Genomic DNA, 23,003 nt, shown 5'->3' with positions numbered 1-23,003 from the left:
GAGGGTAGGGCTGAGTGACAGGTGGAACCCCCCCCCCGTTTAGGGACGGGGCGGATGACGGTATGCACAGCTGATGCGCTGATGTGCTGAGCTCATGGCCTGATGTCCCGATGTCCCGATGTCCCGATGTCGTGATGTCCTGATGTTCTCGGTACCTCTGTTGCCTCGACTGTTGACGCCTGTCGCGAGTCTCATCCACCTCCTGCAGCCTTTCTTTTGCCTCTCCCTCTTCACCGCTGTTCACGCCCGCGTCCCCGCTGGAATGACAAGCCTCCCACCGTCATCCTTGGCTCCATCGCCTCGATGACCGGGATTCCCACCACCCACAGCCCTCGCTCGACCCCGGATGCTTGGGTCGGATGGCAGTGGAAGCCTTCTAGTAACCATCTAGAACAATGTTCCTGGCGGTGGACAAAAGGCCGGCAGCGCCCATCGTGCGCCGTGCTGCTTCACGCTGCACTCTGCTGCACCCCTCGGAGCCCAAGCCCATTGCCACAGACGTATTTACGGAGTACGGCATCCATCGGACCAGAGAGCTGTCCCGCCAGACCGACATGCCAGGCCGATGATACGCAGCAGTCTGCACCCAGAGCCTCGCATCTGTGGCCCTCCTCAGCGGTGACGATGGCGTCTCTCTTCGGTGTCACTCACCAACCCAAAATAATCCTAAACAAACCTGTCATGTCACGGCAATCTCCGATCCCTTCTTACAGCTGGTCACCAGTTACACCGTGATGCGAAAATAGACCGAGTACGAAACATATCAGGGAAACGCTCCCTGCCGAGCCCATTCGATGTCCCGGCCTTTTCTCTGCTCTCTTTCAGGCCGGCCTCCCCCACCCTCTGACCCATCCGCGCGATGGTTGGACAAGGCGTCCAGCTTCGCAGTATCCTAATCGAGCGGCACGGCCGACCCTCCCACATACCACAGCCTAAGATGTGTGTTGTGGTAGACCGTAGACTGCCACCTGCACGAGGACCATGGACTAAACTTGTTGGGGTAATATGCACCTGGTGCCTAGGAATATGCTGCCCGTACTCGCAGCACTAACCCAGTTCATTCGGAGTAGCGTCGGACGATGTTGTCTGGCGCAAGTGAATCTGAATGGCAAATTCTACATTACCACTCTGTATGGCAAAACGAAATCTCCTTCCGTTATCACGTTGTTGGGGGCTAATTGCGGGTATGATGATATTATTAGGCAGCTAATCCTGCGAGGTTGCACTAACGAATACCCATCCTCTCCGCCCCCAACGAACAATACTACCAGAGCAAGCAGGAAACAAATATCTTATACCCGAGCCCGACAGACCATCACCGCTGTTTCAAATGGCTATGCTCGGCGTGGTTCCGATCTCAGCCTGCCAAAACGCGCCCCTTCCCGACCACGCTCCCGCACTGAGATCACCCTTGCACCCACCGGTTATGCAGAACATCTGTCGTGCCCCAACCCCCCCCCTTTGAACTGTGCATGGCCATTGCCTTTGTCTGTGCCTTTGCCTGACCCTGTCCAGCCCAGGCTGGATCCATTTGCCGCTTTTGCCTTTGCCTTTTGGAGCTCCGGTTGCATCCAACCTGAACCTGAAACGTGCGCCCGGTCTTCTTTGGGAACCTGCCATTGATAATCTTTGTCGAATGCAGGATTAAGAATTTGGCCCCCGGGGGCCATATTCCACGTGGCCCACGCGTGCTGCAGCTCGCCTATGCTGCCTCCTTTCGGGACTGGTCTCGCCGTGCGCGCAGATCGGTGCGACGCACTTTATGCCCCGATGGGCTTGGATTGTGAGCCTTCAGGCTGAAGTGGGTCAGTGTATCAGCGCATCGGGTCTCTTTGGGGGCAATTCTGTGGTATCGTGGAGGGGAAACATCGTGTCTGGTCTTCTGCTGCTGGGCCGGTCTGTCTCGGTTCACCAGACCGTGGATGAAACGTCGGTGGCTGGGGGCCGTCAGTACTGGGTTTGTGCAATGTGAGGGACGACTCTACTTCCCGCGAGAGCACGCTGGATCAAGAGTCTGACTGAGGAGGTACGGTAGGTCGTGTATATCGCGTTTCGGGTGTTCCATTCTCGGTGGGAGCTGAGCCGGCACAGACGTAGTTGATAGGATCTCATGACGCAATGCTGTGAGGTCTGGTCGAACGGTGCTATCACCTGATCCCCGAGCACCGAGGCAAGGTCATGGATGTGATGCCTGGCGCGAGGCCCATGAGAGGTCCGTTTCTACAGAGATGCGATGTGCAGAGCACTCAAACTATGCCTGGGCGGCTCAATCCATCTCTAGACCGGTCAACCAGAATACCTTATTGGCCACGAGGGGAGTCGAATCGCAACGTAAGCGTACTGGAGTGGACAATGAGGCCGGACTTGGTCTCTGGGACCACTCAATATCTTCCTGTCTAGCTTGTGTATTCTGCCAGCGGACCGAGTAGATTACAGGAGCAGAAGCCCGTACAGATCCTGCTCAGATACTTGGCCCACCAGCCCCGATTGGCAGTCTCCATTAGTGTCACTTGCAGTCATATACTTGTCTTCAAGCATCCAGTTTGTAAACACCGCGGATGCGGCTCCAGCGGAACAGATGTTCAATATTAAGGTTCAGCTAGGGTACACGCAGGAGCCCAATACTCAACGAGTTCTAGAAACGGAGACATTTGCCATGAGTCTCCTACAGCCTGCCACTGAGGAAATGGCTATCCTAGCGTCCCTCTAGACATATATCGGAAATTCTCCCCAGATCCCCACGAGACACCGAGAGTAAATGATGCGCTAATGCGCCGAAGCATATTGAAAACTTCTTTTCTTTTCCGAAATCGGTTCTAAAGTTGGAGTATGCCGCTCACGGGCTCGTATTGCTAGCTCGCCTAGGCATCCGTCCATATATATCTCTGTTGGAATTTTAATCACACTGTGGTTCACGAGACGCATAGCGGATATCACCATTGCCAAAGTCAAGGCTGTGATGGGTATATGCACTGTGTACGCCTGACTATGGCGAAGATCGTCCAAGAGCCGGGTGATCGAGAGTGCATGCAGAATTGCACGGAACGTGTTTGCGCTTCTGGTCGAATGGGAGACTGAAATGGTCCCGCGGGCCCTTGGCATGGATCCCTCCAAGAGATTGAGGAAGCTCATAACGGTTGCAGAGCCATCGATATATGATATGGAACGGGCGCAGGATCTACCGAGTAGAAACGCGAGCAAAAACCCCGGATATCGGGATTTGCCCCCGTGTTGATTGGCGCAATTTTCCAATCCATCCATTAGCTGTGTTAGCTTCAAAGCAGCTTCGGTGCAGGCCCTTCCGAGACTGTTGATGAGATGTCGTGCGCTAGCTCTCCAGGAGAGCCAGACGCTTGCGTCGGACCATCACATATATAATGACCGAGAATCCCTCGGCGTTGAACTTCCGTGGCTGCCCAGTGCCTCCAAATTGCAATTTATCACTTTCAGACATGTCGCACATTGGTATGCCCTCTGCAAGAGAGTCGTGTACGGTGTATAGATCTTTGTGGCGTGAAGGTCGGTTCATGAATCATCGGATAACTCGGACACTCTCTTGAAGAACTCCCGGAGACAAATATCTAGAAACATCAGGCCCACTCAGAGTGGCAAGCGTCTGAATTAAACTTCTTGGACAAATCATCCATCAGTTTGTAAATCTGGTGCAGTGTCATGTTCCCACTACCCAGGCTTGTTTGTGCATCCAGGTCCGCAGTCGGGGGAAGATTCAAAGCGTCGGTCGTGTTTGAACTTCCAGGGAAATCTACTAGAGGAAGGGTGGTGACTATGAAGCGTTGATATCAGATACCAGCCATTCAAACAGAGCTCCTGGTTCGAACAAGCCAGACAGTTCTGGGAGATTGGCCGGCCCTAGAGAGTCGGGCTGAGATAGGCAAGCCGCTTTGCCAGTTGGGTAAGATGTTGTCTACGATTGCCCTTGGTCATGATGAAAGGTTCTGTGATCCGATGTGAATGACTGTAATTCAGACCTGTGTGAAGTCTTACGTGCGTTCCCAGCAAATCCTGGCAGCATGGACAAGGCTTAGTATTTGAATCTAGCTGCAAGCTGATTGTTTACAGTACAAGCCGGCATGCCAGCTTCTGAACACACACATTCGCTCATGTCTCTAATGGGGTCCGTTAACCAATTGTCTACCCTGGGGTATTATGACACGTGGGGAGAACACACAATTCAGATGTCCCAGCTTGGTGTACTTCATATTGCACTGTCGGCATGAAAGCGCTTGGTAGCCGCCATTTCTGCCTGATCAGTAAGGGCTAGCGGCTCAATACTTGATCAAAGGCTTAGTCCACCTAGATGGTTGCACAGAGAAGCTGGGGAGTGGAAAAGTGGGGAAATATAGTAAGTCGGACGGGCCGTAGACGTCACTATAGTACTCGCTATATACTAACCTAGGTAAGAAAAAGTCTCCTAAACAAGACTAGTTCTACTAACCTTAGACCTAAAAGGATTATAAAAGGATTGCATTGTTCTCATTGGCAACCGGCTATGCCGCTGAATTGCTATTATGAATAGGTCTCCTAGAGTAGTTCTAGTATATTGGGATAAAGCCGGAACTACCTGGGAAAGACGAGGGAACGACACGCCAGTTAGTAAGAGAGTAAATATCAAAGATAATAGGTAGTGGGAACGATAGAGTCTCATATGCCGAGACATCTAAGAACCGCTATAGCGCATACAGAGCAAATTATAACAAATTAACAAGGAAGTGGGAAGTGGAACTGTGCAAATTCTAAATATAGAAGTGTGGAAGATCATAGGCGGGAGGAGGCAAAACGGAGAGAGATTAAAAGGCTGAATGGAAGGTTTCCACGCTTCGAGGATATACGGATACTGGTTTACTACGGGGGTTTGCTTGCCTTACCTGATTTTGTGGCAAAACGCTATGGCTGCTCTTCTCGGAAAAGTGGACATCTTGGCATATGGCCATTTCGACGACGATGAGTCTCCTCTGAAGGGCTATGTCTCACTGTGAATAGCAGTTCGGCACAGGTCACTATTACGAGTAATTGCATGTCAACCACTTGAGATCACAGTAGATTTCTAATGAATCATAAGGCTGACTTGACATGTTGGCACACATGCCGTATTGCATGAGTAGATCCCAATATCCACTGCCTTTGCTTAGCAACTCTACAATCAAAAGAGTTACTTACAGCCAATGAACAATTTACAAGGACAGAACCATAAGGAAAAGCCTTGAACCCGGTAGAAAGACTCAAATGTGTCCATTGGGTATTAATGACTGGACATCTAATCACGTGTGATGAAAGAAAATAGAAAAAAAAGCAGCAGAAGCCCAACAAAGCCCGAGACCTCCGACCCAGGTCAGTAAACATGACGATGCAAGCAGAAAGAATGCATGGAGAAAGGAGAAACGACGAAAAAGATAACGCAGGGATATAAGTGACCTGGCGAGGAGGCACAGAGCAGACGTGCTCGGACTAACGTAAATCGCAGATCATAGATAGTCGAGCACTTCATTTCGTCAAGCGGCACTGGTCTTGTCCCTTCGACCCAGACTAGCACGCATGCAAAGCATATGCATTTGCAACTCCAGATAGATAGAGAGATGGAGGGAGACGGGTGCGGAGCATAAGCAGGAGAAGAAACAGACAAGACAGACATCACGGCATGCCAGTAAATACGGGAATCAAAGTGGATTCGTCAAAACGCCCTGGCGGAGAGAGAAAAAGGGGCAAAGGGAAGTCAAGCAGACAAGAATCTGGGGGTTGCCTAAACTAGGTAGGCTTGTCACATCCGATCCGTCCCAGCAAGGCCTTGCGGTCACTCTGATCGAAGGGCACACGGCCACGGCCGCGTGCGCGCATCGAGCCAGCACCGTTCGACCGCCGGCGGTCTAGGCCAGGGGCACTATCGTTCACGACGACGGGGGCAGCGCTAACGCCGTCCTTGGCGGCCAGCCGCGCGGTGCCGTTCGTAGCGAGTGTGCCGTCCATCTCGACCTCGTCTTCCTCATCGCTGCGGGTATCCTCTGCATTGCCGCGGTAGACGACGCCGTAGGCGACACGGACGATCATGCCTAGCCAGACGATGGAGAGGAGCTGGATAGAGAGCAGGAAGGACAGGAATATCCACTTAATGGTGCGGTTCATGCAAATGGGGTTCTCCAGGCCACGGAAGGGCCCGAAGAGGTAGGCGAAGGAGTCGGGATAGCCGTTCGTGCTGATCATCTCGGCTGTTGCGCCGGAGTAGCAGCCGTAGGACATTTGCTGCGGCACGTTTTTGTAGATGGACCACCACAGCATGTTATAGAAGACGTGGCGGGTGATGAACCAGACCGTCATGAAGACGCCGAAGGCGACGTTGCAGGCGTTTTGGAACTTCAGATACTTGAGAATCTTGGCTGACTAGTGCGAGTGTTAGCAGACCAACAGCTTTTTGTGTCTTTATGTAGTGACCACATCAAACATACGGGAAGAAGAACGTCCACAATGTCCATCAGGCACAGCACCACATTGGACACATTGTAAAAGCCGTAGACATAGGCCGAGCTGAGCAGCGTGCTGGTAATGACGTGGTGCGACAGCATTTGATAGTGATCCTTCCGCCTCTCCTCAATATGAATGACGAAGATCTGTTGCAGCAAAAAGGCCAGCTCCACCAGGATATACCACTTCATCAAGCCGCCGAGCGAGCGCGCAGGCCACTCTTTCCAAATAGCGGCGAAATCGAACCAGTAGTACGAGTTCTTCCAGATGTACTGCACACTCACAAGAAAACCGACTGTTAGCCATAGAACCCCTGTACTATTTTCGGAAACGTTGTCCCCAACTCCAAGGAAAGAAACATACCAAACCGATGGTCCAGATAAACCCATAGTACAGAGCCAGCCAGCCCTGCTCGGCCAGCCGGAGGGCAGCCTTGCGCTTCAGCCCCCATGAGCGACCCAGAGGCTGAATCACCCATTCAATAATGATTGCGCGAGCCGCGGTCAGCGCCAGTGTCGCGCTGACGACAAAGTACGCATCGTTCCAGCCCTGGACGTACGTGTTTGACGCGGAGTCGTGGTAGGAGAGTTCGAAGAAGGGCTGAGTAAAAGGGCGGAGCGACGGGTAGAGGTTATGAAGAGCCAGCAGCATAGCCAGGATAGTCAAGGAGATCCCTATAGCGAAGCAATGCCGAACAGTATTAGCCATACAAGAACCCAACAAACGCCGAGGCTAAACACTCGAGAGAGAAAGAGGGAAAGGATAGGCATTCTGCGACTACAGGTCTAGCCGTGAGAACAGAAATGCCCATTCTCTCGAATGGCGCCATCTGCACCGTGGCAGGTTCGGGGAGACCCTCTCATACCGATTTGGTTGGTGACTACCCACTCCCGGAACGTGGTCTCCTTGGCTGGCCGCGGGCCGCTTGGGCTGGAAACATAAACATTGAGCTCCGGGGCCGACGGCGGAGGCGGCACAGTCGTCTCTTTGGCCATGGCGAGGGGGGATGAGGGTCGCAGGGCGGTTGGGAAGGAGAGCCTTTGCGTGTGTTGCGGAGGAGATGCGCCGGGGAAGGGAAAAGAGCGAGGGCTAGTCCGGCACTAATCAATCTGAGGAGCGGGATAAGTCTGGAAGCCTCATAGGTGGATCTGCCGCGTGGTCTGGAAAGATGTACAGGGTTCTGCAAGAGCCTTTGCTGTCTTTTCTCGGTCTAGTCGTGAAACGAGGGCTGGACAAAGACTTCGAGAGGATTACCAGAATCCGAGCGTGAAGCGAGGGACGGAAGAGTGCAGAGGAATTGAGGAATTGAGGGGTGGGGGGAACCGGTGAGAGCTCGGTTCAAGACCTCTCTCAACACATGACGATCGACACTCCACACCGCCTCGTCGAATCGCGGTGGTGGTGATTTGCTCAATTGTGGAGGATTCTTGCTCGAGAGCCAGCAGAAGGACATGGGGTCATGAATATTCACAAAGTTGAGCCGCTCGAGGTCTATGCTGAATCGATCTATGGGTATGGTACCGGGTTGGTATAGTCCCCCGGCAGTCTCCTACTACAGTATACAGGGTGCAGTAGTGCGCCTCCCTCAGTCCAGACCCTCCGTCACCCCACGCACAAACTCGTTCGCATTCAGTCCCAGCTGCGCCAAATCGATTCCTCCCTGGCCCGCCATCGCCCGCGACATGGCTCGAGCCACTTCCTCCTCGTCCCAGATGTTGTTTACAACGTCCACCCGCTCCACTCCTTCGATCCGCTCGGCACCTTCGCCGGAGCCCCGAGTGGGGTTCTCGACCGCCACCATGGTCCGCCAGTAGACATCGTCGCGCGCCTTGAGAGCCTTGTCCCGAACGACGGCATTACGGGTTACACTCGCCGCGTGAAGCTTGTTGTTGGCGCCCGTCAACATCGCCAGGGCCGCCGACACGGCCTGGTCCAGCTGATCCGCCTGCGAAGGAGGCTTGAAAAAGAACCGATTGGTGGAAGAGAGGTAAACCACAATCGAGCAAATCACGTCACAGACCGTAAATGCCAATGGCCGCAACAAGGTGATCAGATTGTAGAGGCCGGTGGGGGGCACCTGGCCCGCCCGGACGGCGGGGAAGCCGACGAAACCGCATCGTAGCTGGCCACAACCCAGACGTCGAGGGCAGCCAGGGCCAGGCCGGCAAGGGTGAACTTCATGCGCCAGCGGGCCGATTCGCGGCCGGCAAAGGGCGCCGAAGTGGCCAGGCCCAGGATCAAGAGATGCAGCAGGTGCGGCAGAAGCACGTGGAACGGCAGGTAGTATAGCAGGTAGGTATTGAGGTTCTCAAACGAGCAGTATTGGCATGAGACCAATGCATCCGGTCCGAAGGTCAGGTACACCTTGCGAGCACCGAGGGAGGTGAGTCTCGCACGGAGCTGCACGTCGGCGTCGGTCAAAAGGCTGTCGGGCCGGAGGCGCGACAGTCTCTGGAAGACGACATCGATGGGGGTGTTGATGCGCGAGCGGGTGAGAGAGAAGATATTGGGTTCGGGGGCATGGGGATTGAACGGCAGGCTCAGGATGAGGAAGAGGGCGATGCTCGCGAACAAGAGGTTCAATGCTCGGCTGGCGCCGGCGGGGATTGGGCGCGGAGGGGGCGACTCGCTATTGAGACGCGGAGACTGCGGTAGGCTGTGATGAGGCGAGGGAGCAGGACCGGACCGAAGAAGATGAGGAGAGACTTGAGGCTGTGAGCTGGTCAGAGATGAATTGCGCGCAGGGGAATGCCGCGAGTGCGGGTGCGGAGGGCGTCAAACAAGACGGACTTACGTCCCCCAAGAGATCCCGATACCAGCCATGATTGTAGCCAGCAAAGGAGAATCTCTATCTCATTGGATGGGTGAGGGATTGGAAGGCGAGGGAGGAAGGAGTGGACTTGAATGACAAAGATGCGACCAACACGTTGCGTCAACGAGGCGCGCCGGGGCTAAAAGCGGTCGACCTCGGGGACAGCGGAGCTTTCCTGCCCTTCACGGCTTTTGTATACATCACCTCCACTACTCCATACACGTCATGTTAATGAGTCCTACTGGCCCGAGACTTTCCAAGACCCAGCCAGATATTGTCTTAGACCTTTAAATCTACAGCCACACTTGTCTGGAGTTCTACGCACATCTCTCTTTCCCGTCACTCATTACTACTTTGACCGCAACCATGACCATGGGTCTCATTGAAACACAACCAATACGCCAGCTAATCCATACAGGAGAGTTCAATAATTGGAGAATTCGACGAAGAAGAAAAGAACCGTTCAAATCAAAATTGACAACCCTTATGCATATCCCGAAACGCCATCCACCCCAGGGCCCAACGCCAGAAATCGCTCATTCTGCTCGCACAGTCTTAGACCTGTGTGGATCCATACATAGCCGGGTGGTGTGTCAAGTCTGGGGGCGTGATAGCCGGGTGGTGTGCCATGTCCGGGATCGTGACGCCCGCCGAGTCCCGCGAGTACCTGGACGAAGCGGCATCGTTTGTGGGAGGCGCGTTCAGACTCTTGCCGTTGCTGGTGGGATTCATGGGGCTTGAGATCTTGATGGGGAAGCGTGCTGTGAAGCGCTTGGTGGCCCGCTTGAAGGCTGGTTGCGGCGTGTATGTTGGGAGGGAGTCTTCACGCTTCAGACTGGGCTGGAAGGACCGGCTGCTGCTGGCTCGACTCACCACCTTTTGCGGAGCGACAGCCCCGTACTGTCGGACGTGGCGCGCGCTGACACCCCGGCTGCGGTCGGTGAAGATGAAGGTCTGTTTGGGGAGGCATTGATTAGTATTCAGTGTCGATGAAAGGATTGGGTTCTGGGGGGTTAATGGACTTACCGCGAGGATATTCACGACACTCATAACCATGGCCAGGATGCCGGCGGAGATGACGATTCTCCAGAATGCTAGGCCAAGAGTCTTCTGGCTCATGGCCTCTGTGTTCAGATTGCCCAGCATGGCAACACCCAGGATCATCATGATTGCCGCCAGGGCAATGAAGCCTGCATCTTCGCCAAACATGGGCCATCGGCGGTTAAAAAAGCCTCGGAAGAAGGGGAGCTCGGAGATGATGAGAGCGACTTGACATCCTGTTAGCATATATTCGCCCAAGGGTTGTTTGGGGGGTGTTAAATTCGCTACATACTGCTGATCAGCGCGACAACTGCATGCGTGACGGCTTGGAAGAAGAAGAAGCCGTTGCGCATGTTGATCTTGACCAGCATGACGGCACAGGACGCAATGATATCAAGGAAGACGATGATATTGAGGACGCGGATGGCGTTCAATATCACGTACCCTGGACCGGCCAAGGACTCCTTGAGCTTCGACATCATGACTTTTTGGGCGGATAGCGGCGTAACAACTGCGAAGAATTAAGAAAAAGGAGGTTCAAAATTGGCCAAGCAGTAATAGTAAGTCAATGTGCAAGTCTCAAGTTGGGCTGCACTGGAAATAAAGCAGGACGGGAAGGAAGTCACTGGCCCGCAGGAGACTTGACGTCCCAGGAAGAAAGAAACGAGAGAATGCGAGGTCAACTCGAGAACAAAGGGAAGAAAGGGAGAATAAGAGTGGGGAAAATGAAGGCCGGGCAGATGGACATATCTAATGATTGATTCCTCGATTGATTCATCTCGTTCTCTTCGCTTCCATCAGGCTGCCTGGAGGCGCCGACGTCTCGACAAAGGTGACAATAGGCCGGCCTATGAATAGGCGAACCTGAAACCATGTGAGGATGGGCAGAGAAGGCACGCAACAAAGGCAATCTCGTGGGTTATTTTAGGAAGGCAGTCTTTTCATCCTTGTCAGTCTCGGTGCCTTTGGGAGGTGTCAGGCAGTTGTTGTTTCATAGCGAGCCTGAAGGCACTCATTGGCATTGTTAAGCGCAGAGCTGCTGGCTAGCGGCCCGTCTCTGCAGCCTGTCTCGAGTGGATTCCGGGCTAGCCTTCAGGGTCGGGGAGGGATAGGTAGGCAGCTTCCGATGCTCGAGATCGTGAAACGGGCCCATCCGTGGGCGGCTAGTCGATTGGCTGAGAGGAAATCGGCGTCCACGGAGTATAAACTGCCCGCAACTGCAGGGCCGGTGGAGTATGCTGGGTGACTGTAGATAGCCACCCCTCGGAGACGAGGGTTGGTGCTTTCTAGGAGCATCCAGTTTTCTATCTGATCACTATCCGATTTGACTCCCAAGTCCCTTGTCCCTGCAGGATTCTCACAGCGCGATCGGAAGACCCCCGCGGGTTCCCCATGAAACAATGCGCTTGCGCGCCCAATCACGGCGGCACCCCAACCGCCCAGGAGTTCAGGAGTTCAGGAGTTCAGGAGTTCACGAGTCCGTTGTGTAGGTTTCTCCGGGGGGCCATGACGGGCAGCCAAAGCCTGTATTGCATTCTAGCTTCCGTAGTGTATTGAGGCTGGACGAAGAAAGAGACCCATGGCTCGTGGCGGCTGGCCCTGATTCGCCGCCCGGCGGATGGTTTTAAACGCCCGGGGAGCCCCGCCTCCCTCCGTCCGTTTTTTTTCTTCTTCCGTATCTCGTCTCAACACACCCCACCGGCAATTGCGCTTGTCTTCTTTTGTGATCCCTCCTTCAGATTGCATCCGAATTCAGTATGACCCGGGGCAACCAGCGTGACACTGATCGGGCTAAGGCCCAGAAGAAGGCGGCTTCGGCGGTGCGTCTTGACTAGATCTATATTGCGAACCCCCCTCATCCGGGAACGGTGGACTTATACTCTTTCTCCCAAACAGAAATCCAAGAACAGCCTGTCTGGAACCCAATTTCAGAAGGCCAAGGAGGATGCCGCGGCCATCATGCGCGAGAAGCAGCGGAAAGGTACGTCGTCGCCATCCGGACCCAGCGGTCATCTGACAATCCCGACCAATCTGACTGTGGTCTCTTCTTGAACAGCCGATGAGAAAAGAGCCGCCGAAGCCGCAGGAGGGAAAAAGAAATAATAGGGCTTTTGCCAATGACCCCTCGTCGTCATCCCCCGCACCCTGGTCAACGCTGTATACTGTTGGAAACACGGTTTGTGGGGGAGAGAGCCTGGCAAATTGCGCGATGGACATATTTGGAGCGTAAGTGCGGCCGAGGCCACGACGAGGGCGCTCTCTTTGAAAGAGGGGATAGTACATAGATTATACCCACCGGCCCTATCCCCCATGTTTATGACTGTGCCGGTGTCTAGCGAGGCGTTTCAGTTGACCCTACGGCGTTCATTCCACAATCCTTCATTGCGTTCTTGGTAAACATCATAGCGAGAGATAGACGACACGAATCACGATCTGGCATGCTCAAAGGCCGATTCGTCGCTAATGGAGAGGAGACTGGATGCAGGGCAGCACGATCATGTATCGTGACCGGGCCCATGACCGTGTCCATATACAGCCCAGTAAGCCCGGGCCCTCGCCAGCCGGGCACGCCACGGCCATTTCGGTGGAGGCTGCTGGTCGACTGTGGTAGACGCAGGTGCAGGTACATGCGGTGCCTGCTCTGTATCATGCAGGAAAGTCTCATCCACCACGCTCTCCAGGCCAAATTGTCGGACCGCCTGGTCAATGAACGTCCACAGGCTTTCGCCTTCCCACCCGATATCTCGCGCAAAGCGAAGCACTCTGCCGACAGTTTCGGATCGGGCCGACTGCTCTGAAACGTGACCAAGTAAATATATCTCGAAAGTCCAGCCAGATATATCGCGTGGTCTGGCAAGACACCAGTCCAACACGGGATCCAGGAGAACTCTTGCCAGTTCCCCCGCCCAACTTGGATGGCCCTTGGCGGATGTGGCGGTGCTTGCGAGGAGAGCATGTATCTGGCGCATGTAGGTGAATGCATAGTAGTTCTTGGGGTGAAGCGCGGCGGCACGAAGGACTACGTCCAGCTCTTCGCGCTCCAGATCCAACAAAGCTTGGGGGCTCTGTAGTTCAAGTTGGAGTAGCTGCTTCCGCACCCACAGTCGATGGGACCACAGGGTGGGAGATTTCGTATGTCTATGCAGTGGTGAGCATTGATAGCTCTGCAGGAGCGTGAGCTCCGTCTTGAACATTTGAACCAACTCGCGTGTCTGATTCGAAGCATTCTGCCGGCGCGTCAGGGCCGCTAGTAGTCGACGTTTGCGCCAGTTACAGGCTGTCAGGTGCTCGCAGTCGAAGAGCAAGACGATCTCGGTGGTAACAAGATCTGATTCCTCGCCGGGTGTCATGTTCGGTTTTAAAAGACTGGCGAGCAAGGCATCGGCTGTCATAGACGCTTGATGTTTGACGAAGAGCCGTCGTGCGACCGTGAAGGCTTGCACCAGAGCCTTTTTGGTGATGCCAATAGAGCAGACATCCCGGAGAAAGGGAGAGCCTAGACTCGGCGGGATGATCTCGATTTCGAGGATCGCATTGCCTCGAGAAGCAAAGACGCCGGCGAGCCGCTGGAATGCATCTTCGGGAGTCGTCATGGATAGAGGGAGATAATAGAAGCAGTGCGTATCTTGTGTTCAAATATTCTCCGGATTTCATGATCATGCGTCGTATAATAACCCACGCGAGAGATGATCCTCCTCTATGAGAGCGTGCGCGGAGGGTGTTTGCATAGTGCAGGCCAAGTGGAGGCGGAAAGCTCCCTGCAACCCGCCGCATGTCATTTTCCCACCCCGACCTCGCAACCTCCAACCTCCACGGCCCCGCGACAAGAGACTCTTCGCAACGCCAGCACAACCCAGTCGGTATTCTGAACCGCCACCACATTTTCGCCTCTCCGTGGTCCTTGCGCCGGACTCAAACTCAACCACTCCGGCCTACTGGCCAACTCACGCCACCATGCTGTCCCTCGTTCTCACGATTCTGTTCGTGCACATTGCAATCTACTTGGTCAACACAATCGGCGCTTCCACAATCGACAGCTTGGTATGTCCATCCTGCGGCTAAGCGCTGTATCCGGATGACGACTCCCTAAAACGTTCCAACACGTTGCGGATTGACTCTAGCTGACACGCATTCTTTTCAACGTCTAGCTATGGCACCTGTATCTGAAACTACCCACATCCACCTCCCGAAATGCCCGCGAACAGCAGCGCATGAAGCGCGAGGTCGTCCAGCTGAAGCTTGAGATGAACAGCACCAGCTCGCAAGATGAGTTCGCGAAGTGGGCGAAGCTCCGCCGCCGACATGACAAGAGCCTGGAGGAGTACGAGGCGATGAGTACGTGGCCCATGGCCCATGGCCCATGGCCTACTGAGTGCTTACTATGCAATTCAATCCATCCAACTGACCCTATCCTTTCTTGAACACAGACAAGACCGTCTCAGCGCAAAAGAGCTCGTTCGACTGGAGCGTCAAGAGCGCGCGCTGGCTCAGCACAAACGGCCTCAAGATCTTCCTGCAATTCTGGTACTCGAAAACCCCAGTCTTCGCTCTCCCCGCCGGCTGGTTTCCATACTACGTTGAATGGGTCCTGTCGTTTCCCCGCGCGCCGCTGGGCGCCGTGAGCATCCAGGTTTGGAGCAATGTGTGCGCGACGGCTGTTTCGTTCATTGGGGACATTATTGGGTCGGTGGTGGTACTAATTGTCAGTCAGAATGCCGCACCGGCTGCGGGCGCAGAAGCGAAGAAGACGCAGTAATGAAAACCATACATGACCGTTCTACGAGGCCGGGTGTATTATAAACAAGGCGTTGGAAGCTACGGTGTAATGAGGATCGCATAGCCATTGCATTCATATTCATCAATTATAAACAATCCAAGTTCCGGATATATATGTAGGGGAAGGCGGCAAACTTTGGGAATGCCAATCTAGAGATACCCAAGTGGGGGTCAAATATTCATCAGATATTGAAAAATCGTTTCTCGTCAAGGACCCCCTGCCGTAGCTAGGGGATCTCGGGGCTTGACTCTATGATTGGTATATCATCACGCGAACACGAGCTCATGGGCAAAGTGAGACAACAAAAATAAGTCTGGTCTCGGAAAAGTGAGTCCGGCCCCTTCGACAGGGCTTCTGTGAGGCGAAGGCAACCAAGCCAACCCATCACCGCTTTGCCATAAGCTACAGACTCAAAGAGTTAAGAAAAGACCGGAACTCCTCGCCTCAAGAATGAGCCCCATTGAGTTACCCCGTCCACAAGGAACAAGGGCAATCGCATGACTATCGAACAACGACGAAAGGCAACCCGATACAAGGAAGACCGAAGTCCCCCTTCTCCCCTCCAACCCCAGACCGCACACCCCATTGTAACCAGCGAAGCTGTCGGGTGGCGAGCAGAGGCCGGGAAGAGTAGGGCGTAAGCCGCTATCGAATTGCTTCTATGGCGGCGCGTTTCCGCAGTGCCTGGCTTCAAAAACTCTGGAGGACCAGAGCGCAGGATGTCCGGGGACTTTCTCCCAAAGCGAGAGTGTGAAAGAAGAGATCTTCTTTGTGTGTGAGCTTTGAATGCGATTCTTTGAGCGAGGAGTTGGGAGAAGGAAAGAGAGGAGGAGAAGAAATTTTGCTGTGGTTTTTTTTATTCTATGTGGTGATGGTCAGGTGACGGCGGAGCTAGGTAAAGTTAGGACAAGGTGGGTCCGATGGTGCTGTAGTTGCCCTCAACATTATTTCCGGGAGGGAAGAGAATTCGCTAGGTCTTTATTCTCTCAAGAATATTCGGTTTGGATAATTACGCTATCTGAGTGCTCCGGCGAATACGGAGATGGAGGTTGCTTGGAAGAGTGTTTACTTGGAAGTTGCTGGAAAATTTCATAGAATCCATGACAAGGCTATGTGACAGAAAGAAAGATAACCAAAGAACAATTTTGTACACCGATTACGCCTTAGCCTTGGACTTGCCAGTCTTCTTGGCCGTTTTCTTGGTTTTGGTAGCCGGGGACTCCGTCGCAACCTCCTTCTGAGGTGTGTCCTGCTGCGGCTTCTTGCCCTTCTTCGGCTTAGGGGTATCATCGTTGGTGGCAGGGGCCTCGACAGCCTTCACAGGCTCCTCGATAGCCTTCACAGGCTCCTCAGCGGCCTTCTCAGTAGCAGCCTCGATAGTCTTTTCCTCTTCAGGCACCTGCACAGGCACATCCTCGACGGCCTTGAGCTGAGGCAGATCAATCTCGTAGCCCAGAGCCTTCAGCTTGTCTGCCTTGGCCACACGCTTACGCTGCTCCTGGTCGATGCGCTTCGACCACTGTTCGCGAGTCTTGCCCTTCAGGAGGCGCTTCCTCTCAATCTGGTTCCATGGGGTCCGCTTGAAGCGACGGTTGGCGCCCTTCCAGACCTCAGGATGAAGTTGCTCCGCGGGAACGTACTTGCACTTCAGGATGTGGCTGTACATGAGATAGTTGTCCATGGTCTCGGCGACAATCTTGGCAACGGTGTTCGAACGGAATTCGATGAAGGCGTAGTGCTTGGAGCGGCCGGTCAAGCGGTTGCGCGAAAGACGGAGCTTAGTGATCTCGCCGAACTGCGAGAAGTATGCGCGCATTTGGTGCTCGTAGAATCCGTGAGGAATGCGTCTGAGGAGCTATTAGCATATGCAACAGAGAAAAGAGTAGATGGGTAGATTCAAGACATACCCGACGTAGACAGTGCCGGGTTCATTCTTGGAATCACCCTGTTGCAGCTTCTTCATCTTCTTCTCGGCCTCCTTGGTATCGGGGATTTTGGGAATCGGCTGTTTGGAGTTATATCCCTCGTCACCGGACTCGTCTTCGTCGCCGCTGCTCTCGAAACCCTTGATGAGGGCAGCAGTCTGGTCATCCTCAACATCATCGGTCTCCTCTTCGCTCTCCTCCGGCTCGGCAGCATCAATATCGAAATCCTCGTCGTCAGACTCCTCTGGCACCTCCTCTACCTTCTTGGCCTTTGATGCGGTCTTGGGGGTTTTGGCGACAGCGGACTTCTTTTCATCCTGTGTGGGGATGACCTCCTCCTTCTTGGTCTTCTTGTTGACGGCCTTCTTGGAGGCCGGGGCAGGCTCCTCATTCTCCGCGTCGCTGAGGAAGTCGGCAGCACGCTTGCGAGGCTTGACCTGACGAGTGGGCTCGCCATTGGCCTTCGCACTGGAGGCAGCCTTGGTCTCCTTAGGCTTAGCGGTACCGGTCTCCTTCTTCTTCTTCAGAATGGACTTGGGAGCGGCATCTTCAGCGACCTTGGTGGCTTTGGCCTCGACCTTCTTAGTTTTTTTCGCGGGAGCATCGTTGGCGGCGGGCGCTGTTGACCAGAAATTAGGAACACTGACGAGAGTTTAAAACAACAGATCATAGTGTACATACCCTTGCGCTTGTTTCCCTTCTTATCAGGAGCCATTTTGGTCTGGCTGAGGTGAATTGAAGTCTGGTGGTTGCACAATCTGTCTGCGGGAAACTTTTTTCCCACTGATTTGCACCGAAGGCGGTGAGTCTCCGCAGGCCGCCAAACAACTGACCACGGCGGACAGTACTCGACCTCCCTCTTCAGAGGTTATGGGCGGCCATGGGGAAGCCTAAACATGACAAGTCCCTGACGCACGAGGAGATCTGGGACGATTCTGCCTTGGTGCAGTCCTGGGATGAGGCGGTTGAAGAATACAAGGTCCGCCGAATCGCTACGCTCACGTGACCGTGGTCTGACTGACTTATTGATGGCAGCTTTATCATAGCATTCACGCGAAAGGCGAGAATGTTGAAGATGTTCTGAGAGAGGCTGAAGCAGCAGGTCTCTCTGAGCAAGATGTCGTTCTTGAAGGAGGCGAGGTGGTAGCCGATGACGCTATGGAAACCGACACTAAGCAGACTGATGCGCAACTTGACCAAACAGCTGCGAATTTCGAACAGGTATACACTCGAAGAAACATTACTGGTATTGTGGCATAAACTGATTCCATTCAGGCTACTCAACCTCCTGGTCATCCTCCACAGCACTCTGCTGAAGAAGGATCTGGGCCGGCTGCCGGCCCAGCCTCAACCTTCCCCGCAGGCGCGATGCCTATGCCTGAAGCGGTCCTCCCTCATAGTAATCACTGTTCCATTGTCGTGAAAAAAGAAAATAAGCTGATTGTATGTCTAGTTCAAGATGAAGGTCTAAAACGTCTCATGATGTCTTGGTACTTTGCAGGGTACTATACCGGCTTGTACCAGGGACAGCAACAAGCCAGCCAGGCGAAAAGCTGACAGTTTCTTGGCCACAAGCGGAAGAACGGCGTTAAATAGCCTTACCTGTTGAGCCAGCCAAACCTTAGGCAGAATAGTCTAAGAACCCTCAATCTAGACTTTGAATATGATCAGCCACAACCAAATAGGGCCTGGATTGAACATGACTGTATGATTCGACTATCAAACTATCTAGTGGGTTTCAATCTTCAACACATTCATCATCAACGCCCACGTCTAAAAAAATAAAATATAATGGAAAAGTACAGGATCGAAAGAAACAATTCTCCTCCCAGAGCTGATTGACCCTAACAAAGAAGACATATTGCATCCGCTACCGACAAGTCTCCGCCCTGTCTATCAAATGATTCACAGGCCGCCACCAGCGCCACCCAATAAGCCACCTAGGAGGGGGATCTTGCCGAGGATATTAGGTTGGGAGGTAGGGTGGGTGGTGTGGGTAGCCGTAGGTGTCACGAAGTTGCCCGAGGTAAGCTTCTTCTGTGTAGGGGTTGGGGTAGCAACACCCTCCTTCTCCTTAATGGTGTCCTTCTGCTTCTTCTCCGTGGAGTCATGATTGGCTGTGGCCTGGTCTTTCTTAACTTCGTTGTTGTGGTCGTTGTGGTTCTTATTATTAAAGCCCCCCACCAGCTTGGCGGCATCCTTGTAAAAAATGTATTAGATTCCATGTTGCTAACTGCTTCGTCTTAACCACTAACCTCCAGACCTGAGAGAGCGGTATCAAGCCCCAAATCCTTGTTTTCATCGCGCTTGGTGGGCATCGACATAGCGAAAGCCGCCAGGACGAGGAAGACGGTCAGGAAGGACAAGCTGAAGCGAGCCATCGTGGTTGGGTGTATTCAGAGCAAGAGGATTGAATGGGCAAAAATTTCGTTAATAGTGTTCAGGCGGGTGGATTTGGGTATAGTTTCACAAATGAGAAGTGTCTATTACCTGCAGGTCAAAGAAGTAAAGACTGCGGCAAGGTGTTCAAGCCAAGAAGGAAATTATGCGAGATTTATACCCTAGCCCCTCCCTTCATCCCCGTTGCTGCAGGCGAGAATGGAGGGGAAAAGGGACGCAGGCACGATGTACGCCTTCCCTACGCGAGGTATTCTAGACACGTAGCTATAAACATAAGCTCGCGCCCCTCCATGAAATCCAATGCACCACAGTTACCCTGGCAGTGGGAGACAGCATCTTATCGCATGTGAAGATTTGCATCTAACCTGATTAAAGCTCTGGAAAGATCCCCAAACGATAACAATCGATATCGGTAGCTTGAGAATTCAAGCAAGGGATCGACTTCAAACCAGTCAGAGTGCACAGGGCGAAGGAAGAATATCAGTTGTAAAGTCTTGAAGAAACGAGCAGTGGAGCCCTCATATTTCACGGACTATTCAGAATACTGCTCATTCTCCGGTCGATGGTCCAGGCTGAACCATACGGAGGATATAGAATACCGATTCGAGCGAGGAATTTTTATAGTCTTCATTACAGAACCTCGAACCGAGCTATTTCTTTCAGATACATAATTTACAACATGGAGCTTGGACCTGGGACTGATCAAGAATTGATTGTATTGGAGTCTGTCTACACTAGCAGCTAGGTAGGGCAAAGGAGCTGAATGTAGATCCTCATCTCGCTCACATTCCACAACGATCAGACAGTGGGGCACGATTGGCGCGGACCTAACTGGGCATTCCGAGGTGGCTATTGATCAAGAGCATCGTCACAGCAGCTTCCGATGGCATGGCAAGGAATGTATCTCCCTACTTTGACACGCACAGCCCCATATGAAGGGGGCGGACGCAACACGAGGGAGTTTCCAGAAAGACTTTTGTCAAACTGTGAAAGCTCACTTTTGGCACAAATTTGACCTCGAATATCATGGAGAGCTGAAGGAGACGAGACTTCGAAAGTGCCAGGTGAAGGAGGGGGTAGTGAAGGAGGGGGTAGTGTAATAGGGGTAAGTGTGTTGCTACGCGGCGGGAGGGGAGGGATTTGTCCTGTTGAGTTAGTACTCGGGAGTAATTGGTTGTGACACCGCCGTCGAAGCAGTGACCACACATTGCAACGGAAAGACATTATTTTCCACAAGTGCATGGTGACAGCTCCGACGGAGGCTGCAGGTAACCGCGGATTGTGTAGGTTGGATGGCTTCCATGCCGGGATAAACATGCCGAAAACGCGTCCTTTCAGATCAACAATGCGGCAGTGCATCCCAAAAACTGAAACAACTGAGGATCCAGCCTCAGATTCCAATCGGAACAGGGACCAGATTCCTTGACCGCTAGGGGTCAGATGTTGGCTCAAAAGCGAACCCAAGCACCTCGATGGGGACGGCCGGGCCGATCCAACTGGCAGGTGTCGGGATTAGAACGAGCATTCATCGCTCTGGGTCTCACGCTAAAATTTGCGAGATGGAATTGAGTCCATAAGCAAGGGTATGTTGGAGACCGTGATATGTGAAGAGAAGAAAGGGAGAAAGCGTGTGCGGCAGGAATTTTAGTCTCTCCCGCGATGTGGATTATGTCAGCAATTTATCACGTGGTGGTTTGTCCGGTCCCATTCTTCTTCGAGCTCGGCTTATGCCCGATAGGTCTATCAACTACCAAATCTTCAGAAAGGCCGGTGGCTCATTCTAACCGATTTCAATCGGATTTTTTTTAGTATCATTTTTGAAATCAATGTGAGATTGAAATTATGCTTTCTTTCTATCATCAGGTATCGCGGCGGTGCAGGGTCATTGAAACAAGCACAGAGTTTTGGCGGAAGCTTTCCTGCTTGGCTCAATCTTAGGCCAGACTCTTTCCGAAGAACTCGACACACTTGGCACCAGCCTCATCCACATGGTCGTAGAGATCCGCATGTGTCAGGCCCTCAATAACGTGCAATTCTTTGGGCTCCTTGGCGCACGGCGTCCTCACTGTACCACTTGGTAGCAGCTTTGGTACCAGTGATCATCAGCAGCGGCCGGGGGCTAATCGTGTCATTGTGCGCAAATGCATCAAAGTTACCCATGATATCCCAACTGCGAGGCAGGCAGGTGTTCGTCGCGCGAGGGTGAAAAGCACGAGGGGTACGATAGTAGTTCATCAAGTCGCGGAATGAATCAGGGAACTCCGCGGGTGCATCCTCCGGCTTTTCGGGAAGCATGTGGACGATGGGGACCTTCTCGCCGCCGACATCACTGTTGCGATCCCTTCCAGCTGCTTCCAGCTGAGTCTTTAGGATATCCAGATTGGAGCTGTCCTTGTCGTAGCCACGACGAGCCATGGTGCCGGCGCACACTGCAGCTGAGGTGGCGCACGCCTTGATGCGTAAGTCGGTCTGGGTTGCGAAAGGGGCATAGCCACCGGATGCGCAGATGCCGAGCACACCGATCTTGTCAGAGTTGACGTCTTTGCGGCTGATCAGGTAGGTAACAGCGCACTTGATATCTTCGACACGCTGGTAGGGATCTTCCAGGTCTCGGGGTTCGCCCTCAGACTCTCCCTGGTAAGCGGCATCGTAGGTCAGGCAGGTAAAGCCGCCTTGCGTCAGGACGCGAGCATAGTTGGCGGGGGATTGCTCTTTAATGGATGTCCAGGGATGGGCAATGACAATGGCTGCGCCAGAGCGATCGGGGGAACCTGCCACCGGGGGATAGAACAGGCCGGCGAGCTTGTAGCTGCGGGAGGGGAAAGTGACAACTTGCGGCGACGGCATGATGATGTATATAGCTATCAGATCAAGTTTAACAGATTTATTTTAAGTAATAAAAGACAATTTCAGTGGGTTCGTTGATTAATTTATACTTTGCAAATGGGTATCGGAGAGGACTGAGATGTCCGATAAATCTCGGGAACTGAGTAGTATTTCGGCCACCCCAGCTCCTGTGGGGTTATGACGCCAACATGCAGAGACGAACTCGAACGATTCTGTATAGCCGTATAAAGCAGGAAGGGAATATTTTGATGGGAGGTTTTCATGAGACTGTTGGGTATTTGCCAATTAATTGGCTACCGTTTTTCTTGCTCTTCGCCTTCCTAACAGGTATCGTTTTCACCAATCATTTCGCCTCCCTTATCATACTCTCACACTAGTTACATAAAACTGTCTGGTTCAGCGGTGACGGTAACACCTAATAACGGCACCTATTCACGATATTCTGCGTACATGAATCGCTTCCACTACGCGAATGGCAACTTGCCGTATGCGTAGGCCTCCATAGCCACTCACAGGCATAGGCAGTCTAGGGGACTACTTCTGGGAAAGTCCTGGTGATCATCGGGAGTCAGAATCCGTGACAAGAATTGAAAGGTGGATCGTATATATTGGGTAGTTTGTGAGTGGACGGGACATATATCTTGTCGCGAGATCAGGAATCTAGGTAGGTAAAGCTATCTGACGACGACACCAAACTCATTAATCATTAAGACGTAAAACAACCTCG

At 53.1% G+C, this 23,003-nt stretch overlaps 10 protein-coding genes across 10 annotated transcripts; 3 read left to right on the top strand and 7 right to left on the bottom strand.

The window, feature by feature from the left end:
* Positions 1 to 5,763: 5,763 nt before the first annotated feature.
* On the bottom strand, positions 5,764 to 7,469 carry N7482_002274 (uncharacterized protein; the record flags this gene model as incomplete). The annotated part of the gene is made up of 4 exons (XM_056684399.1): positions 5,764 to 6,393; positions 6,459 to 6,746; positions 6,838 to 7,148; positions 7,340 to 7,469. The coding sequence occupies 4 exons, from the start codon at positions 7,467 to 7,469 to the stop codon at positions 5,764 to 5,766; spliced, it is 1,359 nt and encodes a 452-aa protein (XP_056548005.1).
* Positions 7,470 to 7,684: 215 nt separating this feature from the next.
* Positions 7,685 to 9,297, bottom strand: N7482_002273 (uncharacterized protein; the record flags this gene model as incomplete). The annotated part of the gene is made up of 4 exons (XM_056684398.1): positions 7,685 to 8,023; positions 8,090 to 8,551; positions 8,605 to 9,193; positions 9,269 to 9,297. 4 exons carry the CDS (start codon positions 9,295 to 9,297, stop codon positions 7,685 to 7,687), a joined length of 1,419 nt encoding a protein of 472 aa, XP_056548004.1.
* A 544-nt stretch (positions 9,298 to 9,841) lies between these two features.
* On the bottom strand, positions 9,842 to 10,809 carry N7482_002272 (uncharacterized protein; the record flags this gene model as incomplete). The annotated part of the gene is made up of 3 exons (XM_056684397.1): positions 9,842 to 10,240; positions 10,313 to 10,554; positions 10,620 to 10,809. 3 exons carry the CDS (start codon positions 10,807 to 10,809, stop codon positions 9,842 to 9,844), a joined length of 831 nt encoding a protein of 276 aa, XP_056548003.1.
* Positions 10,810 to 12,084: 1,275 nt separating this feature from the next.
* Positions 12,085 to 12,379, top strand: N7482_002271 (4F5 domain protein; the record flags this gene model as incomplete). Its single annotated transcript, XM_056684396.1, has 2 exons — positions 12,085 to 12,147; positions 12,224 to 12,379. The coding sequence occupies 2 exons, from the start codon at positions 12,085 to 12,087 to the stop codon at positions 12,377 to 12,379; spliced, it is 219 nt and encodes a 72-aa protein (XP_056548002.1).
* Positions 12,380 to 12,822: 443 nt separating this feature from the next.
* N7482_002270 (uncharacterized protein) lies at positions 12,823 to 13,920 on the bottom strand (the record flags this gene model as incomplete). The annotated part of the gene is made up of 1 exon (XM_056684395.1): positions 12,823 to 13,920. The coding sequence occupies one exon, from the start codon at positions 13,918 to 13,920 to the stop codon at positions 12,823 to 12,825; it is 1,098 nt and encodes a 365-aa protein (XP_056548001.1).
* A 361-nt stretch (positions 13,921 to 14,281) lies between these two features.
* N7482_002269 (guided entry of tail-anchored proteins factor 1) lies at positions 14,282 to 15,083 on the top strand (the record flags this gene model as incomplete). The annotated part of the gene is made up of 3 exons (XM_056684394.1): positions 14,282 to 14,368; positions 14,476 to 14,662; positions 14,755 to 15,083. The coding sequence occupies 3 exons, from the start codon at positions 14,282 to 14,284 to the stop codon at positions 15,081 to 15,083; spliced, it is 603 nt and encodes a 200-aa protein (XP_056548000.1).
* Positions 15,084 to 16,260: 1,177 nt separating this feature from the next.
* On the bottom strand, positions 16,261 to 17,744 carry N7482_002268 (uncharacterized protein; the record flags this gene model as incomplete). Its single annotated transcript, XM_056684393.1, has 3 exons — positions 16,261 to 16,951; positions 17,012 to 17,648; positions 17,711 to 17,744. The coding sequence occupies 3 exons, from the start codon at positions 17,742 to 17,744 to the stop codon at positions 16,261 to 16,263; spliced, it is 1,362 nt and encodes a 453-aa protein (XP_056547999.1).
* Positions 17,745 to 17,909: 165 nt separating this feature from the next.
* Positions 17,910 to 18,586, top strand: N7482_002267 (uncharacterized protein; the record flags this gene model as incomplete). Its single annotated transcript, XM_056684392.1, has 4 exons — positions 17,910 to 18,008; positions 18,065 to 18,250; positions 18,305 to 18,428; positions 18,483 to 18,586. The coding sequence occupies 4 exons, from the start codon at positions 17,910 to 17,912 to the stop codon at positions 18,584 to 18,586; spliced, it is 513 nt and encodes a 170-aa protein (XP_056547998.1).
* A 348-nt stretch (positions 18,587 to 18,934) lies between these two features.
* On the bottom strand, positions 18,935 to 19,410 carry N7482_002266 (uncharacterized protein; the record flags this gene model as incomplete). The annotated part of the gene is made up of 2 exons (XM_056684391.1): positions 18,935 to 19,228; positions 19,285 to 19,410. The coding sequence occupies 2 exons, from the start codon at positions 19,408 to 19,410 to the stop codon at positions 18,935 to 18,937; spliced, it is 420 nt and encodes a 139-aa protein (XP_056547997.1).
* A 1,953-nt stretch (positions 19,411 to 21,363) lies between these two features.
* On the bottom strand, positions 21,364 to 22,276 carry N7482_002265 (alpha/beta hydrolase; the record flags this gene model as incomplete). Its single annotated transcript, XM_056684390.1, has 2 exons — positions 21,364 to 21,494; positions 21,523 to 22,276. 2 exons carry the CDS (start codon positions 22,274 to 22,276, stop codon positions 21,364 to 21,366), a joined length of 885 nt encoding a protein of 294 aa, XP_056547996.1.
* Between the last annotated feature and the right edge of the window lie 727 nt (positions 22,277 to 23,003).

The sequence above is a fragment of the Penicillium canariense genome (assembly GCF_028826845.1).
Source record: "Penicillium canariense strain IBT 26290 chromosome Unknown utg000001l_segment0_segment0, whole genome shotgun sequence".
NCBI lineage: Eukaryota > Fungi > Ascomycota > Eurotiomycetes > Eurotiales > Aspergillaceae > Penicillium > Penicillium canariense.
Note: the sequence above shows the minus strand (reverse complement) of the source record. Positions and strands in the feature narration are given on the sequence as shown.